Below are 18,089 nucleotides of genomic sequence, written 5' to 3' on the forward strand. Positions count from 1 at the left end.
ATTCACATTATCTCACTGATTCACAAAACCAACTTGTCCAAAATCTCATACCAAGAAGACAACAGAGGCAGGAATCAAATCCTAGTCACGTGCTTCAAAGCCCAGGTTCTTTGTGCAACACCACAGCCCTCCCCCTTAGACTGTATGAACACACTTAATTAGGGTTGAGTGTGGCAGAAAAGAGGCCATCACTCACTTGTTCCACTGGATATTCTAGTTTATGAAGCACTAGGACCAACCATACCCCACCTGCCCCCAGGTAAAATAGTCTACTAGAGGAGGGTCAGCTCCAAGCTACACATTCGTACTCTTACTCTTACCAGTACTTTGTATACTATTTTTAAGTTTTTATTTTTATTTTTATTTTTATTTTTTTTTGGTCGGTCGTGGGGCTTGAACTCTGGGCCTGGGCGCTGTCCCTCAGCTCTTCAGCTCAAGGTGAGCGCTCTACCACTTGAGCTACAGTGCCACTTCCTATTTTTAAGTTTTTAAAAGATAAAATACTTAAATGGTCCTAAAATAAAAAATGTCTTAAATGTATGCAGAAAAGGCTCCCTCCTAAGTATCTAACTTGTTTCCTAATACCATTCCTCCTCCCTGCTTTCTTTTTACTGCTCTCTTGTAAACCTTTTCCAAGTCTGTTTGCACACAGGGTTGTACTTTGCTTTTAGCTCTGTGTGTGTGTGTGTGTGTGTGTGTGTGTGTGTGTGTGTGTGTGTGTGTGTGTGTGTGTGTGTGTGTGTGTGTGTGTGTGTGTGTGTGTGTGTGTGTGTGTGTGTGTGTGTGTGTGTGTGTGTGTGTGTGTGTGTGCGTGTGTGTGTGCGTGCGCGCGCATGCGTGCCAGTCCTGAGGTTTGAACTCAGGGCATGGGCACCATCTCTTAGCTTTTTTACTCAAAGCTAGCACTCTCCCACTTGAGACAACTCCATTTATGGCTCTTTGGTGGTTAACTGAAGATAAAGAGTCTTTTCTGCCCCTGTTGGCTTTGAAGCACAATCCTCAGATCTCAGTCTCCTGAGCAGCTAGGATTACAAGTGTGAGCCACCAGTACCCAGCATATTTTGCTTGCATTTTTTTTTTTTTGGTCTTTTTTTGTCTTTTGTCGGTCATGGTGCATGAGCCCTGTCCCTACGCTCTTCAGCTTAAGGCAAGTGCTCTACCACTTGAGCCATAGCACCACTTCCAGTTTTCTATCTAGTGGTTTACTGGAGATAAGAGTCTCAAAGACATTTCTGCCTGGGCTGGCTTTGAAATGTGATCCTCAGATCTCAGCCTCCTGAGTTGCTAGGATTACAGGTGTGAGCCACAGATGCCTGGCTCCTATGCTTTCTTATCTATGTGATTTAGAGACTTTTACAAATCAGTACATAAAAACACCTTCATTCTTTTTTTTTTTTTTTTTTAACCCCATTTGGGGTTATATAGCCCAGGCTGGTTCCAAACTTACGGTTTCCCTACTTCAGTCTCCCAAAGAGCTAGGATTCTAGGCATGTGCCACTGCAACTGGCTCCTGATTCTCTTCTTTATCAAAATTTCTAAACAACCACATAGCCAGCATATGAATTAATCATTATTCATTTAATGTGTGTGGGCACAGTGGCAGGGTAAATTCTCTCAAATATAACTCCTGGGTCATAGTCGATTTCATATTCTAACATATTGCTAAGTTGTTCTTCATATAAACTTTATCAGTTCAGATTCACCAGTATAGGAAACAGTCTACTTCATTCACTATATCCTTAATATGTTAGCAAATGCCCAATAGTTAAAATACAGGAGGGAATCTCAGTGTAAATTTTATTTTTAGTCCTCTTACTATCAGGAAAGTCGAGTACTTGTGAAAAAACAAACTGCCTTTGCCTTTTGTTTTTAGTATGGGGTTTGAACTCAAGAGTCTTGCACTTGCTTGCCCAGCTGGTACTCTACTACTTAAGCCACACCTCCACCCAGCAATTTGCTGAATGAGATTCAGATTGTTTTTTCTTCTGCTGGGGCTGGCTTTGAACCTCTCAGTCTTCCAGATCTCATCCTTCTGAGTAACTAGGCATGAGACACCATGGAAGCAGTACTCAAATACCCAGATGATCATGCACATGTTCTCACTCCATCTTATATGTGGAAGTTTGCTTCTATACATGAAGGATTTGTTGTTTTTCATCTGCCCAATTAATATACTGAAGCGCTCAGAATAATACCTAACTCATTTCAGGTTCAATAAGTATTTGTTGATTAAATAAATATTTTAGGATTTGTAAACTATAGATGTATTCTAAGTTCTTACACTACACCAAACCTGTGTAACATACAAGTAAGTTAGATATAAGAACAGAAGTGAAATATGGTATTAATCACATGGTTTACTGTGAGCTGCTCACTCCAGCTCCTCTTATTAGGATTCTAAAAATTAGCTAGAGAGGGCCTGGGAATGTGGCTCAGTGGTAGAGTGCTTGACTAGCATACATGAAACCCTAGGTTTGATTCCTCAGTACCACATAAACAGAAAAGCCAGAAGTGGTGCTGAGGTTCAAGTTCAGAAGCTCAGGTACAGTGTCTAGGCCCAGTCCAAGCCCCAGGACTGGCAAAAAAAAAAAAAAAAAATTAGCTGCAGAATTACTGCTGTGTTATATACATAAATTGTTCATGCTCCTATGATGTCAAAAGGATTTTGTGTCATTATACATTATAAGCCTTCATGTTTTATACTTTGTAAGTTTTTGCCACACTGAAGTTATAATTTTGTGAAACTGAGTATAAGCTTGAGTTAAAATTAAAAAATGTACATCACAAATTCTAATGTTTTTCAATATATACACATACACAGTTATAATGAATGCTCATAAATACTGTATCCTCTATCACAGTATTTTATGCACACATTCTCATATAACAGTCAACATGCCTTAAGAGATAAGAATCTATTATATTGATGGATTTATGGTCTTATTTTTTAGCTAAAATGAGTATATATTTATAAAAGGATTCAGTCCTCGGTTAAGGGTGTGCTCAATGGTAGAGCACTTGCCTAGCATGCTCAAGGTCTTTTTGATTCCTAACAATGCCAAAAAACAAAAGCGGGGAAAGAATCAATCCTATAAGACTTTATTACTTGTATAATTAGAAATGTATAGGCCTAAGCCTGCACTGAGTAGCCTAAGAGTAGCATAACCAAAGACTGGCAGGTTAAGTGGAAAACTTGAAAACGTTTATTAATTGTAGGCAACGTTTCCAACAACAGAATTCCACCCAGCATCTGCCCCAGCTCTGTGATTCCCTGAGTCAGAGGTGGAACCAGCAGGCTAGAGCCAAGGAAGGCTGTCATTTCCCAGAACAGTTGACATAGCGGGTTAGAGAATATTTAACATGTATGGGGCTGTGGTATTAGGCTTCAGATAACTATTTCTAGACTAATAAAGATCTGTGCCTTGGAAGTGGCACTGTAGCTCAAGTGGTAGAGCACTAGCCTTGAGCTGAAGAGCTGAGGGACAGCGCCCAGGCCCAGAGTTCAAGGTCCAGGACCAACAACAACAAAAAAAAAGACTATAAAGATCTGTGCCTACGATTTACAACATTACTGCTCTGCAAAAGCCAATATGTTCTACAGTTTCATTTCTTTTCTCACTTCACTTGGACCTAAGTAGGAAAACAACTTCATTACTATACACAGTACAGTAACACCATCTGAGGCTGATTAGGCCTGTGGATCTGACTTAATTTAAATTATATTGTTAACTTTTTTTGTGTGTGTGTCAGTCATGGGGCTTGAACTCTGGGCTTGGGCATTGTCCCTGAGCTCTTCAGCTCAAGGCAAGTGCTCTACTATTTGAGCCACAGTGCTTCTTCCAGTTTTCTGGTGGTTTATTGGAGATAAGAGTCTCACAGGGGCCAGCCACTGGTGGCTCAAGCCTGTAATCCTAGCTACTCAGGAGGCTGAGATCTGAAGATTACAGTTGAAAGCCAGTCTGGGCAGGAAAGTCTGTGAGACTCTTTATCTCCAATAAACCACCAGAAAACCAAAAGTGGCGCTGTGGTCCAAGTGGTAGAATTCTGCCTTGAATTAAGAGCTAAGAGACAGTGCCCAGGCTCAGAGTTCAAGTTCCAAGACTGACCAAAAAACAAACAAACAAAAAACAGTATCCAGGAAGCTAAGACAGGAGTTTGAGGCCAGCTTGAGCTACACTGTAAGAATCTGTCTCTCAACCAATTAATCTATCACTCAATCAGAAATACTCAGTCCACAGAAGAGTAAGACAGGTAAGAGATTAAATAAATAGGGCTGGGAAAGTGTCTCAGTGGTAGAGCGCTTGCCTTGCATGCATGAGGCCCTGGGTTCGATTCCTCAGCACCACATAAGCAAAAAGAAAAAAGCTGGAAGTGGTGCTGTGGCTCAAGTGGTAGAGCGCTCGCCTTGAGCTGAAGAGCTGAGGGACAGCGCCCAGACCCAGAGTTCAGGCTCCATGACTGGACCCCCCCCCCCCAAAAAAAAAAGAGTAAATAAATAGACCATGAGGTGCTTATGATTCAGGAAGTTGGAGAAAGGTTCATTTGAGGAGGGGACAGGGGATATATATGTGAAGGAGGAACTGTAGCAATCTCCATGCTTTTCCTTCCTTTTTTTTTTGGTCAGTAGTAGGGCTTGAACTCTGGGCTTGGGCGCTGTCCCTGTACTCTTCAGCTCAAGATGAGTACTCTACTGCTTAAGCCACAGTACCACTTCCAGTTTTTTAGTGGTTTATTGGAGGTAAACTGTGATCCTCAGATCTCAGCCTCCTGAGTAGCTAGGATTATAGGCGTGAGCCACCAACACCTGGCTTAATTACTTTCTTTTTCATCTCTCTTAAATTATTTTTTTTTGGGGGGGGGGGGTCAGTCATGGGGCTTGAACTCTGGGCTGGGCACTGTCCCTCAGCTCTTCAGCTCCAGGCTAGTGCTCTATCACTTAAGCCACAGAGCTACTTCGGTTTTCTGATGGTTAATTGGAGATAAGAGTCTCAAGGACTTTCTAGCCTGGGCTGGCTTTGAACTGTGATCCTCAGATCTCACCCTCCTGAGTAGCTAGATTACAGGCCTGAGCCACCTAGCACCTGGCCTTAAAATTTTTTTAACCTATTATTTTATTTTCACGCACCCTGATAAAATTCTTCAACCACCCATGTCTTGAATAGCCCTGCATGATTGGGAAGTAGCTTAGTTGTAAAGTGTTTGACTACCATGAGGAAGGCCCTGAGTTCAATCACCAGAAGAAACATAAAAGAAAGTAAGTCAAATACAGCCCTGTGTCTCTCAGCATCACAGGGTACAGCAGTCACTCTCAATTGTAATTCAAAAACTACAGACAGCGCTGGGAATGTGGCATAGTGGCAGAGTGCTTGCCTAGCATGAATGAAGCCCTGGGTTCGATTCCTCAGTACCACATAAACAGAAAAAGCCAGAAGTGGTGCTGTGGCTCAAATGATGGAGTGCTAACCTTGAGCAAAATGAAGCTCAGGGACAGTGCCGAGGCTGAGCTCAAGCCCCGGGTCTGGCAAAAAAAAACAAAAACAAAAACAAAACAAACAAACAAAACCCTACAGATATTTGGCAAACAAGCCTGCCAAGACCCTCAGCATCTCTTGTAGGTAAGGAAATGTAAATGAGCCCACAATCTGGCAAGGGAAGTTTCAGAAGCTGACACTGTACCTGGCTACGTACACTATTGCTCAGGTGACTGTCTTCAGACATCTGTGCATTCTGGAAGTAGGACAAGGGTGCAGGTAACTCTGTCATTGGAGCAAATGTATAGAAATACTTCTTCACAGAAAACAAAGCCTCCTGGGGTTCTGAAAGGGAAAAGAAAATTAGACTTTGTGTACTAAGATCATGCTTTCATTTTTAAAACACCTTCAAGAATTATATTCACCAGAAACAGACCTTTCTTTCATGTGTTCTCTTCCAGGCCAGGCTGTCTAAGGACCTTGAGGGCTCTGTGCAGGCTCCTGGATTAAGTCTGAAATAGGATTTCACCATGTTTCCCATGGTTGGTCAAATCCTAGCAAATCCACCCACACCAACCAAATACATACAAGCCAATTAGCAAACCAGAAATGTGTTAATTTGGCATGATCTTTGCAGACAGATTCATTGTCAGCTGAAGACACCTCTTTGGCAATAAGATTTCAAACACAAAGAATATACTTGTAAACCAAGCCACTCAGAAAGCTGAGATCTGGGCTGGGAAGGTAGCTCAGTGGTAGAATGCTTGCCTCACATGCATGAGGCCCTGGATTCGATTCCTCAGCACGACATAAGCAGAAAGCCAGAAGCAGCGCTGTGGCTCAAGTGGTAGAATACTAGCCTTGAGCTAAAGAGCTCAGGGACAGTGCCCAGGCCGAGTTCAGGCCCCACGACTGACAAAAATAAATAAATAAATAAAGCAAAGCAATCAAGAGAGATATGAGGATCACAGTTCAAAGCCAGCCTAGACAAGGAAACACTCATGTCCAGTATGGGGGGAAAGAAAAAAGAAGAAGCTAGAAGTAGGTTTGTAAGTAATAGAGCATTAGCCCTGAGCAAAAGAAAAAAAAGTTCAATGACAGCACTCAAGCACTAGGACTAGTACAAAAAAACAAAAGCAAAAAACAAACCTTAAACATAAAAGTTCCTAAACTGGTACCAGTGACTCATACCTGTAATCCTAGCTACTTAGGAGGCTGAGATCTGAGGATCATGGTTCAAAGCCAGCCGTGGCAGGTAAGTCCCTGAGACTAATATCTCCAATTAACCTCCAAAAAACTGGAAGTGTTGCTGTGACTCAAGTGACAGAGTGCTTACCTTGAGGTGAAGAGCTGAGGGACAGTACCCAGGCCCAGAGTTAAAGCCCCACGACTGACAAAAAACCAAAAACCAAAAAAGAAAGTTCCTTAATAACCTGACTTAGGGGGCTGGGAAGGTGGCTCAGTGGTAGAGCGCTTGCCTTGCATGCATGAGGCCCTGGGTTCGATTCCTCAGCACCACATAAGCAAAAAGAAAAAAGCCGGACGTGGTGCTGTGGCTCCAGTGGTAGAGCGCTAGCCTTGAGCTGAAGAGCTGAGGGACAGCGCCCAGGCCGAGTTCAGGCCCCACGACCGGACCCAAAAACAAACAAACAAAAAAAAAAAAAACAAACCTGATTTAGAGCAAAGGAAGTTAAATGTTTTTTAAGAATGTTTTCAACATTTCATTTTCTATGCTGGAATCAACAACATTTTTATTTTTTAATTTAAGTTTTATTGTAAAGATGATATACATAAGTCATAAGTCTGGTAATGAGTACATTTAACATCAGCTGCTTTTTTTTGTCAGTCATGGCACTTGAACTCTGGCTTGAGCGCTGTCCCTCAGCTATTCAGCTCAAGGCGAGCTCTCTACCACTTGAGCCACAGCACCACATCCAGTTTTCTGGTGGTTTATTGGAGATAAGACTTTCATGGAGGGGCTGGGAAGGTGTCTCAAGGATAGAGTGTTTGCCTTGCATGCACGAGGCCCTGGGTTCAATTCCTCAGCACCACAGAAGCAGAAAAAGTCAGAAGTGGCGCTGTGGCTCAAATGGTAGAGAGCTAGCCTTGAGCTGAAGAACTGAGGGACAGCCCAGACCCAGAGTTCAGGCCCCACAACCAGCAAAAAGACAAAAAGACAGAAAGACAGAAAGACAAAAAGACAGAAAGACAGAAAGAAAGAGAGAGAGAAAGAAAGAGAGAGAAGAGAGAGAGAGAGAGAGAGAGAGAGAGAGAGAGAAAGAAAGAAAGAAAGAAAGAAAGAAAGAAAGAAAGAAAGAAAGAAAGAAAGAAAGAAAGAAAGTTAGTTTTATGGCCTTTCCTGCCCGAGCTGGCTTTGATCCGAGATCATCAGAACTCAGCCTCCTGAGTAGCTAGAATTACAGGTGTGAGCCACCAGCGCTGGGCAATATTGGCATTTTTCTATTAGTTGTACCTTTTTTTACCTTTTATCACAAGTCCCAAGGTAAAGTGGACAAGTAATGTGTTTATTTGTAAAAATGGAGTGGAGCCTGGCAGTGTAGCTCAATGGTAGAACATAATTCACATGTTGTAAAGCCCTGACCTGTTCCTCAAGTTTAACATGTGTGAGGCCCTGTTTCATATTCAAGCTCTAGTCTCCCCACCAAAAAAAAAAGGGGGGGACCCAGAGAGTTCAGTGACATGCTTCAGAACACACAGGTAGACTAGGGCAGGAATTATGGATTCCTGCCACCCCAAGCCTCAGATATGTGATCCGGTAGTCTATTTTACAGAAAAAGACTGTCTCTCACACTTCACTCCTGGGACCATGTGCTCACTCACCTATGCTACCTTAATTTCCATCACTCAGTTATTTACCTTTCCTTTTCATAGAAAATCGTTAGAAATATAGAAGAGAAAGATCTGTTTACACACTTATGCAGTGTTCTGATCAATACATGCTACCTAAAATATCTTCATTTCAGGGCTGAGAATGTTGCTCAAAAGTTAAGAGTCCTTATTTAGCTAGCATATGAGGCTCTGGGTGCTAGGTCCAGAACCATAAAAAGCAAAAAGACCTCCCCCCCAAAAAAAAGAAAAAACCTTAGGAGAGAAGGAATTTGTCAGTGTATAGTTAGTAAAGGAGCAAGTGAATAATTCAAGTAGTGTGATGCCCATGTGGGGTTTCCAGGCATCCAGAGAAATCCCAGAGCTCCCCTGGTGCTCCCGAGATCAAAATATTACAGAGGGAGTTCAGAAGGGAGCAGAAGTAGGCAGCGGGGCCAGCCAAGGGAACAAACACACACTGTTGATAGAAATAAAGAGGCAAGCTAAGCCACAGCTGATTTTGGTCCCATCACAGCTGAAAACAACTGATGACTGCAAGAAGGTCAATGACCCTACTGTTCAGGCAGTGTGGCAAGGCACGCTGGGGGTGGGGTGAGGGGTATCTTACAACAGAGGGCTCACAGCTAAGCCCTCTGACCACCATGATAACTTAATCATGAGCTTGCTTATCCAACACAAAAGTCTATGGCTTGCTTCCGTACCTCTAAGCCACTTGGTTTAGCTTCTTTCCTAAGTGAAAGAAGCTAAAAAGTATTTTTTGCTGCATCTGCATTGTGACACTAATAATTTTCATGGCTCAAATAAGTTTGTGAGCTTTTTCTTACAAAAGTACGTAATCGGTCTTGCCACTCTGCCAACTTCTCTTTGACAAACGGCGTAAATACTGATTATATGGGTAGGCTGGAAAAGCCTCTACTTAGGACATTGATTTTTTTGGGGTGCTGAGGATGAAACACAGAGGCTCTAGGTGCGTAGCCAAGGGCTCTACCACTGGGCCATATTCCTAGCCCTCTACTTTGATTTATTTATTTTTATTTATTTTTTTTTTTTTGGGTCCGGGCATGGGGCCTGAACTCTGGGCCTGGGCGCTGTCCTTCAGCTCTTCAGCTCAAGGGTAGCACTCTACAACTGAGCCACCTTCCCAGCCCTACTTTGATTTTTATTAGTTAGGTATTTAATTTGATTGAGACAGTCTCAGTATTTATCCTTTTTTTTTTTTTTCCTTGCCTGTCACGGAGCCCAATCTCAGGGCCCGGGCGCTATCTCTGAGCTTCTCTGGCTCAAGGCTAGTGCTCAAGGCTAGGCTTGAGCCACAGAGCCACTTCAGGCCTTTTTCTGTTTATGTGGTACTGAGGAATTGAACCTGGAGCTTCATGCATGCTAGGCAAGCACTCTACCATTGAGCCACATTCCCAGCCCTCAGTATTTATCTTAATGCTAGCCTTGAACTCAACACTCCTGCTGCTGATTGCAGAATGCTAGAATTACAGGAATGTGCTACTACATCTGGCTCTGCTTGATATAAAGGCTCAGATTCAAATGCAAATGTAACCAAACCAACTGTGTTCTATAACTGGAATAAAAATAACTTAAAAACTTCAGGAATACATCCTGCACTCTTTTTTTTTCCTTCCGGTCATGGGGCTTGAACTCAGTGCCTGGGCACTGTTTTTCTGCTCTTTCGCTCAAGGGTAGTGCTCTATCATTTGAGCCATACTGCCACTTCCGGTTTTCTGAGTGGTTAATTAGAGATAAGAGTCTCATGAACTATCCTGCTCGGGCTGGCTTTGAACCATGATCCTCAGATTTCAGCCTCCTGAGTAGCTAGGATCACAGGCAGGATCCACCTGTGCCCAGCTTCTTTTAATTTTTAAAATATTAAAAGTAGGTGGGGGGGGTAGGGGGAGGATGGGAAGGGATGGGAAGGGGAAACAAAGGAGGAGGCTACAATGCTTGATAAGAAATGTACTCTGTACAGTATTTTCACAATAAAAAATAAAATATTAAAAGAAATTATTTTCCCAGCCCTGAGACTTTTTGAAAGTGGTGATGCTAAAAAGAGCAAGAATGAACTTCCTGAACAGAGTCCCAGGGTCACAACAAATTGGAGAGAGACTCGACAAATGGGACTACCTTAAAATAAAAAGCTTCTGCACAGATAAAGCTATCGCAACCAAGCTAGAAAGACAACCAACTAATTGGGAAAAAATATTTACCAGCAATATATCAGACAAGGGGTTAACATCCTGTATATACAGGGAACTCAAGAAACTAATCCCTCCCAAACCTAACAAACCAATTACTAAATGGGCAAGGGAACTAAAGAGGGACTTCTCAAATGAAGAAATAAAAATGGCAAAGAAATACATGAGGAAATGTTCATCATCCCTGGTGGTGAAGGAAATGCAAATAAAGACAACCCTGAGATACCACCTTACCCCAGTCAGAATGTCCCACATCCACAAATCAGCCAACGACAAATGCTGGAGGGGATGTGGAGAACGAGGAACGCTATTACACTGCTGGTGGGAATGTACACTCATACAACCACTTTGGAAAGCAGTCTGGAGGGTCCTTAGAAAGCTAAAGATTGACCTCCCTTACGACCCAGTCATACCACTTCTAGGCATCTACCCTGAACAACAGGAACCAATATACAAGGACACGTGTACCTCCATGTTTATTGCAGCACTGTTCACAATAGCTAGGATATGGAAACAACCTAGATGCCCCACCACAGATGAATGGATCCAAAAATTGTGGTATCTATACACAATGGAATATTATGCAGCCATTAGAAATGACAAAATAATGGCATTTGCAGGGAAATGGATGGAGCTAGAAGGAATCATGTTGAGCGAGGTAAGCCAAGAACGAAGAGACAAACAGTACATGGTCTCCCTGATAAGCGGATGATAAATCCAAAATGTTAGGTGATATGACAAAACTAACAGGACTTAAGAAACAAAGAACTCCCACTCATCTGGTTGAACCACTACTAAATATCCCCATGCTGCTGATCACGTGTATGGTATATAACATATGAACACCGTTATATATTACAGACTGTGATAGACAATTTGCTCCAGGAAAGTTAGAATGAACATGTGACTTTAAATGAGCATCATTATTCCACAATACTGTGAATTTCCGGAAATTAAGTAATCACTTAATCACAATCAAAAAAAAAAAAAAGAATCTTGGGGAAGGGAGGGAGGGAGGGGATGGTAGGGAGAAAACAATGGAGGGGGTAACAATGTTCAAGAGGAAGTGTACTCATTACCTCACTCATGTAACTGTAACCCTCTGTATAGAATCTTTACAATAAAAAAAAATTAAAAAAAAAAAAAAAAAAGAGCAAGAATGGTGATACATCCTATTTAGTGATTTTTCCCCCTTCCATCCCACTCCACCTCTGTGAACCGTCTGTGGTAGGTTAGGTCATTATTCAGCAAATATTTCTTCCATCCATCCCTCCCATTCCTCCCATCACCAAGGGAGAAATATACCATCCACATCCTCAGCTTCAGCATCCTTGGATTCAAACAACCAAAGATTAAAAATATTTGGCATGGAAGTGGCGCGGTAACTCAAGTGGTGGAGTGCTAGCCTTGAGCTGAAGAGCTGAGGGACAGCACTCAGGTCCAGAGTTCAAGCCCCATGACCGACAAAAAACAAACGAACAAATAAAAAAAAATTGACATGGGCTGGGAATGTGGCTGAGGAGTGCTTGCCTAGCATGCATGAAGCCCTGGGTTTGATTCCTCAATACCACATAAACAGAAAAAGCCAGAAGTGGCTCGAGTGGTAGAGTGCTAGCCTTGAGCAAATGAAGCTCAGAGACAGGCCCAGGCCCTGTGTTCAAGCCCCAGGACTGGCAGAAAAAAAAAAAAAATTGGCAAAAAGAATTTTTATCTGTACTAAACATGTACATATTTTCTTTTTGTCATTATAGCATTGTTCATCTATAAACAATATAGAATAACTATGTACATAACATTTACATTGTATTTAGTATTAGAATCTCAGATAAGGCTACTGGAGGACTGTGTAGCTTATAGCTTATATGCAAGTATTGAGGCTTGAACTTGGGGCCCGGCCTTAAGCACTATCCCTTAGCTTTTACACTCCAGGATAGCACTCTACCAACCACCTGAACTACTTCCAGCTTTTTGTTGGTTATTTGGAGATAAAAGTTTCATGAACTTTGCTGCCTGGACTGGCTTTGAACCTTAATCCTTAGATCTCAGCTTCCTGAGGCTAGGATTACAAGCCTAAACTACAGGCACCTGGCTCAATTCTTTTTTTCTAGCAGTGCTGAGGATCAAACCCAGTTTCCTTCACATACGAGGTAAGCAAGCATTCTACTATCACTGAACTAAGTCCTCAGCCCTAAAATACACACCATTTTATAAAAGCACTGATGTGTACTAAGATTTTGGTATCTGATATCAAGGAACCTGCATTTCTTGTAGTGACATTGGCCTTGGCTTTTATAAAAGGTGCAGTCTCCTACTCACCCTAAGCTCTGGGCATGATTGATTATGACTTGATCATGCAATCTTCGTAGCTGTGATGCTAGCAGACACTTGAGCTATGCTGTGAAGTTGGCCTTGCCTTCTTGCACATCTGATGCTGCCTTGAGAAGAGCTTAGCATGGATACTGTTCTCTTCAGCCTGAGCCCCAGAAGATGCAAATGGTCCCAGCTAATCCACACCTACACCTTGAAGCAGAGTGAGAAACCACCAAGCTGCTGAGTTTGGGGGATGTCTTTTATATAGTTACTGTAGCAACTTGTTTTAAAATAATGATACTGCTGGCTCTGATGATGGAACCCAGAATTCCTTATGTGAAACCTTTAGGACATTTAGAAGTCAGTTTCTGAATCTTTTAAAGGTAATATGAGGGCTGGGAAGGTGGCTCAGTGGTAGAGCGCTTGCCTTGCATGCCTGAGGCCCTGGGGTCAATTCCTCAGCACCACATAAGCAAAAAGAAAAAAGCTGGAAGTGGCGCTGTGGCTCAAGTGGTAGAATGCAAGCCTTGAGCTGAAGAGCTGAGGGACAGCGCTCAGGCCCAGAGTTCAGGCCTCACGACCGAACACAAAAAATATAAATAAATAAATAAATAAATAAATAAACAAAGCTAATATGATACAAATATGTTCTTCATGGGCTAGGAAGATGGCTCAGTGGTAGAGTGCTTGCCTTGCATGTATAAGGCCCTGGGTTTGATTCCTCAGCACCACATAAACAGAAAAAGCCAGAAGTGGTGCCGTGTCTCAAGTGGTAGAGCGCTAGCCTAGAGCTGAAGAGCTGAGGGGCAGTGCCCAGGTCCACAATTCAGGCCCCACGACTGACAAAAAAATAAAAAAATAAATATGTCCCCAAATGTTTTAGAATCACCCAAATCAAACACAGTGAAACATGAACAATCTTCAAAATACATAATAACCTTAGTTGGGCCTGGGAAGGTTGCTCGGTGGTAGAGCGCTTGCCTTGCATGCATGAGGCCCTGGCTTCGATTCCTCAGCACCATGCAAGCAGAAAAAGCCGAAGTGGCACTGTGGCTCAAGTGGTAGAGTGCTAGCCTTAAGCTGAAGAGCTGAGGGACAGTGCCCAGGCCCAGAGTTCAGGCTCCATGACCAACAACAACAACAACAAAAGAAATAAAATAACCTTAGCTAGATACTAGGTCAAATTTTCCTGTTAAATTGGCTAATGAAAGACCTTTTGATGTTTACATTTCAGAACTATGGATATAGAACTACGGTCTTGTACTATTACATTCCCTCCCCCACAACCTCCCTCTTCTTTTTCCCTTTCCCTTCAAGACAGGGCCTTGGTGTATTGCCCACACTGACCTAGAGCTAATGGGCTCAAGTAATCCTCTGGCCTCTACTTTCTCAGTAGCTGGCATTACATGTATGCACTATCACTCCTGCCTAAAGCTCTTAATTATAAAGATTATTTCCCCAAAATGTTAAGACTGTAATAAAGTCTCTAATAAAGACATATCCATTATGAGTGACTGTCTCAAATCTTCTGTGGAAATCAATATATAACATAGCTAGTTTTAAATAAAAAGTGATTAGTTAAATTTAATTTGCCAATCTCTTGGTTATACTCAACATTGCCCACATTCTTTTCGCTCAAGTTAAACAAGGGACTGAATGAAGAATTGTGAACCAAAAATTAACACTTTTTTTTTTTTTTTTGGGGGTCCGGTCGTGGGGCCTGAACTCTGGGCCTGGGCGCTGTCCCTCAGCTCTTCAGCTCAAGGCTAGCACTCTACCACTTGAGCCACAGCGCCACTTCCGGCTTTTTTATTTTTTCTGCTTATGTGGTGCTGAGGAATCGAACCCAGGGCCTCATGCATGCAAGGCAAGCGCTCTACCACTGAGCCATCTTCCCAGCCCAAAATTAACACTCTTTAACCAGCAAACACTGGGTTTCTGCAATGCAGAAACTTGTAATTCCAACTACTTAGGAGGCAGTGATCAGGAAGATATTGGTTTGAAGGATCAAGGGCAAAAATTGATACCCCATCTTAACTGACAAGTAGGCATGGTGGAATGTGACTTTTAGTTCAGAATTGCAGTCTGATGTCTGTCCTGGGTAAAAACAGAAAACCCTATCTGAAAAATAACTAAAACAACAACAACAAAAAAGGCTGGGGGCGTGGCTCAAGTGGTAGAAGGCCTGCTTAGAAAATTCCTTAAAGTCCCTAGTTCAAACCGTAGTATTTGGGGATGGGAAGGTGCTCAGTGGTAGAGTGCTTGCCTCACATGCGTGAGGCCCTGAGTTCGATTCCTCAGCACCACATAAGAAGAAACAGCTGGAAGTGGTGATGTGGCTCAAGTGGTATAGCACTAGCCTTGAGCTGAAGAGCTCAAGGACAGCACCCAGGCCCAGAATTCAGGCCCCACGACCAACAAAAACAAAAACAAAAGCAAAATCCACTAAGGGAAAAACAGAGGAGGCAACAATGCTTGATAAGAAATGTACTCATTATCTTGCTCAGGTGATTGTAACTCCTCTACAGTATTTTCACAATAAAAAAATTAAAAATAAAAAAATTATCAAAAAACCCCCGCAGTATTTTGAAAAACAAACAACAAACCCCAACACTCACTGGTTTTCTTCTGTAACCAGAAAGTGTGATAGATGCTGGGGATATTACAGAATCAGATATTGCTTCTGTAATTACTTAAAGAACTTTCTTACCTTTTGTGACACCGAATTACAGCGGCTCTCTTCCTACCACTCATTCTCCTCAGCTGCCTCCTTCCACTGGGTCCTTCTAAGTGTTCCTATGTGTCTGTCCCTTGGGCATGTCCTCCACACCTCCAACATCAACTAGTAATTCTATCCAAAGTGACTCATGTTTACAGCTCATGTCCTGGACCCTCACCCACAGACATTTCAAAAGCGAAACTTCCTCATCAGTTCTTTTTTTCCCCAACTTCCTTATTTCTGAGATGGCCTCTTCCCATTATCTAAATTTAGTCTCCTGGGCCAACTTCACACTTTCCGCCTCGCTCCTCAACTGGTTGCCATGTCCGGATCACCTAAGATTCTGCCAACATCTATCAGAGATCAAATCCTCATTTGATCTCCTGAATCATGTAAAAAGAAAAGTCACTTCAAGTCCCTTCTGCACTGCAGACTCCGCTACCAGTTCTTGATGTACATAAGACCAACCACTAACCCCAACATGTTACACACTGAAGACTGAGAGGGACGAAAAGGGGGGAGGTGGGGGGATGAGACCCTCGGCAAGCATCGGGCACACAGCAGCGTGACAGTCCCGAGGAAGGAAGCAGCACCGGAGGCGTCTTCACCTGGCGAGCGAGACCAGGGGAACTCAGCCCCGAGTGCCACTCACTTCGGGACAGAAACCAACTCAGGACTCACTTGCTCCGGCAGCCCCGGGCCGGGCGTTGCCCCTTCCCCCGCTGCACTCCAGTCAAGGCGGCCAATCCCGGCTCCCGGCCCCCGCAGCCGGAGTCGCCCGGGAGAGGCCCAGGTTTCCGGACCGAGGCTCAGAGAGTTCGCGCTGCAACTTGGCCGCACCGCGCCCACAGCCCGAGAAACCGGTCGCCTCTCCTCGTTTCCCACGCGGGGCTTCCTCTGTTTCGGCCCGGCCGCGCCCCGCCCCTCAGCCTCGAGGACACCGGCTCCGCGGCCCGCGGCCACAAAGGACCGGGCCCTGACCGCGTCCGCCCGCGTCGGGACTGGGTCAGGGGTGCTCCTGACCGCCGCCCACTCAGACTCCCAATCACGCACCTTCTCTTTCCCGGCTGAGGCCGCCCGCTCCCAGCCAGATTTCCTCCGGAGCCGCCGCTGTTTTGTTTCCGATGTGAAATCGCGGCCCTCAAAAGCTGCCCGTCCCAGGCCCCGCCCTGGAGGCCTCACCCGCGTCGTCATTTCCGGCTCTGGCGTCGTTGGCCAGCAGCCCTAGGGATAGGGGCGGAGCTTCCGGCAACGCGCAACGCGCGCCTCGCGCCCTTGAGCCCACTGGCTGGAAGCGCGGGGCCGGGTCGGCTGCGGCTGCTGGCTTGGGAGACACGCGCGAGGCAGGCTCCGCGTGTCTCCCAGTCTGCAAGTGAAGGCATCACAAACCTAACAGCTTCTACTCCTCTAGTACTCAAAATGCGGACCAGCTCTATCGGTGTGTCTGTCTCCCTTTTTCTGTCCAATACATGAAAACTTCGGAGGGTGGAGCGAACGTGAGAAACAAGGTAAGCTTTTTAGACAGCACCCAATAGGTCCTATTTTAGAAATCCCAAACCTAACAGTAGCTGGTTTACTGGTTTGCTCAGACACTTGTTTGCTTGCATCTGCCAGACTTTGTCCAGTCTGTGGCACTATTATCCAAGATGTGACAGAGACCAGCCAATCTCTCTCGCACTTATATGCAATTCAAAGTAAAAAAAAAAAAAAAACAAAACAAAACAAATGCCATCACGAGATAATGTTGAAACCTACAGGTAATCAGGAAACTGAAAGGTGAAAGTTAATGAGCAATTCCTTAACGTGCACAAGACTTTGGGGTGGAATCTCCAGTACTGGGTTTGGAGGGAGTACACAACACCTCAATCCCAACACTAGGAGGCTTTGACAAAACAGTGAGCAGCATAGCAACTTGCTGATACACAGTGAAGCCACAAACGTAAAAGTAAATATGCAGCAGCGGGCCAAATTAACTTTCTCTTTAAAAAATGTTAGACTCTTAAACTGGGAATTGTTGGGCATGTCTATGGTCACATCTGGAAGACAGGATCATGAGGTATAAGTCAGCCTTTACTATGTAGACCCTATGCCTACTTTCAAAGAAATCCCCAGGTACCTATTCACCCCAATGCCAACTCACTTATTTCCACCACACTCAACACTATTCCAGTATAGATTTCTGTAGCTTTCACACACAAAAAGCTTCATATTTAAGTAGGGAACTGTAAGAGGGAAGTATTGTTTATCTGCATTTAACAGAACAAGTTTGAAAGGCTAAGGTATCTGAATTTCTCACCTCTTGAATCATAAGGTGGGTTTTTACCCTTTTGTTCACCAGTATAGGGGGAGAATCACACCAAAAAAAGTTCGTGTGAACAAATACAGACTAATTTCATCTGTTTGTGGACTTTCATTCAGTTTGATTGCAGACTGTTAGTATGAAATGCCCACAGTACAAAAAACTGTAAGGTATCACCTCAAATAGATTGAATGAGTTAAAAAATTTGGAATAGCTGGGCACTGGTGACTCACACCTGT

General features: G+C 43.7%; 1 protein-coding gene across 6 annotated transcripts in view; it reads right to left on the reverse strand.

Moving 5' to 3' along the window:
* Psen1 (presenilin 1) overlaps positions 1–16,739 on the reverse strand; it is a 58,773-nt gene extending 42,034 nt beyond the window's left edge. Inside the window, exons 1-4 of one of the 6 annotated variants that reach the window (XM_070030816.1) lie at positions 16,605–16,739; positions 12,839–13,042; positions 5,908–5,983; positions 5,677–5,816 (exon numbers count right to left, since the gene is read on the reverse strand). In XM_070030816.1, coding sequence (XP_069886917.1) covers positions 5,677–5,763 — 87 coding nt within the window. In that variant the 5' untranslated portion in view covers positions 5,764–5,816; positions 5,908–5,983; positions 12,839–13,042; positions 16,605–16,739. Of the gene's footprint in view, positions 1–5,676; positions 5,817–5,907; positions 5,984–12,838; positions 13,043–16,232; positions 16,443–16,604 lie in introns of those variants that run through there. The other 5 variants (XM_070030807.1, XM_070030826.1, XM_070030845.1 and 2 more) reach the window with 5 other exon arrangements.
* Between the last annotated feature and the right edge of the window lie 1,350 nt (positions 16,740–18,089).

This window comes from Dipodomys merriami, unplaced genomic scaffold, assembly GCF_024711535.1.
Source record: "Dipodomys merriami isolate MVZ:Mamm:240054 unplaced genomic scaffold, mDipMer1.0.p SCAF_1, whole genome shotgun sequence".
NCBI classification, from domain to species: Eukaryota; Metazoa; Chordata; class Mammalia; order Rodentia; family Heteromyidae; genus Dipodomys; species Dipodomys merriami.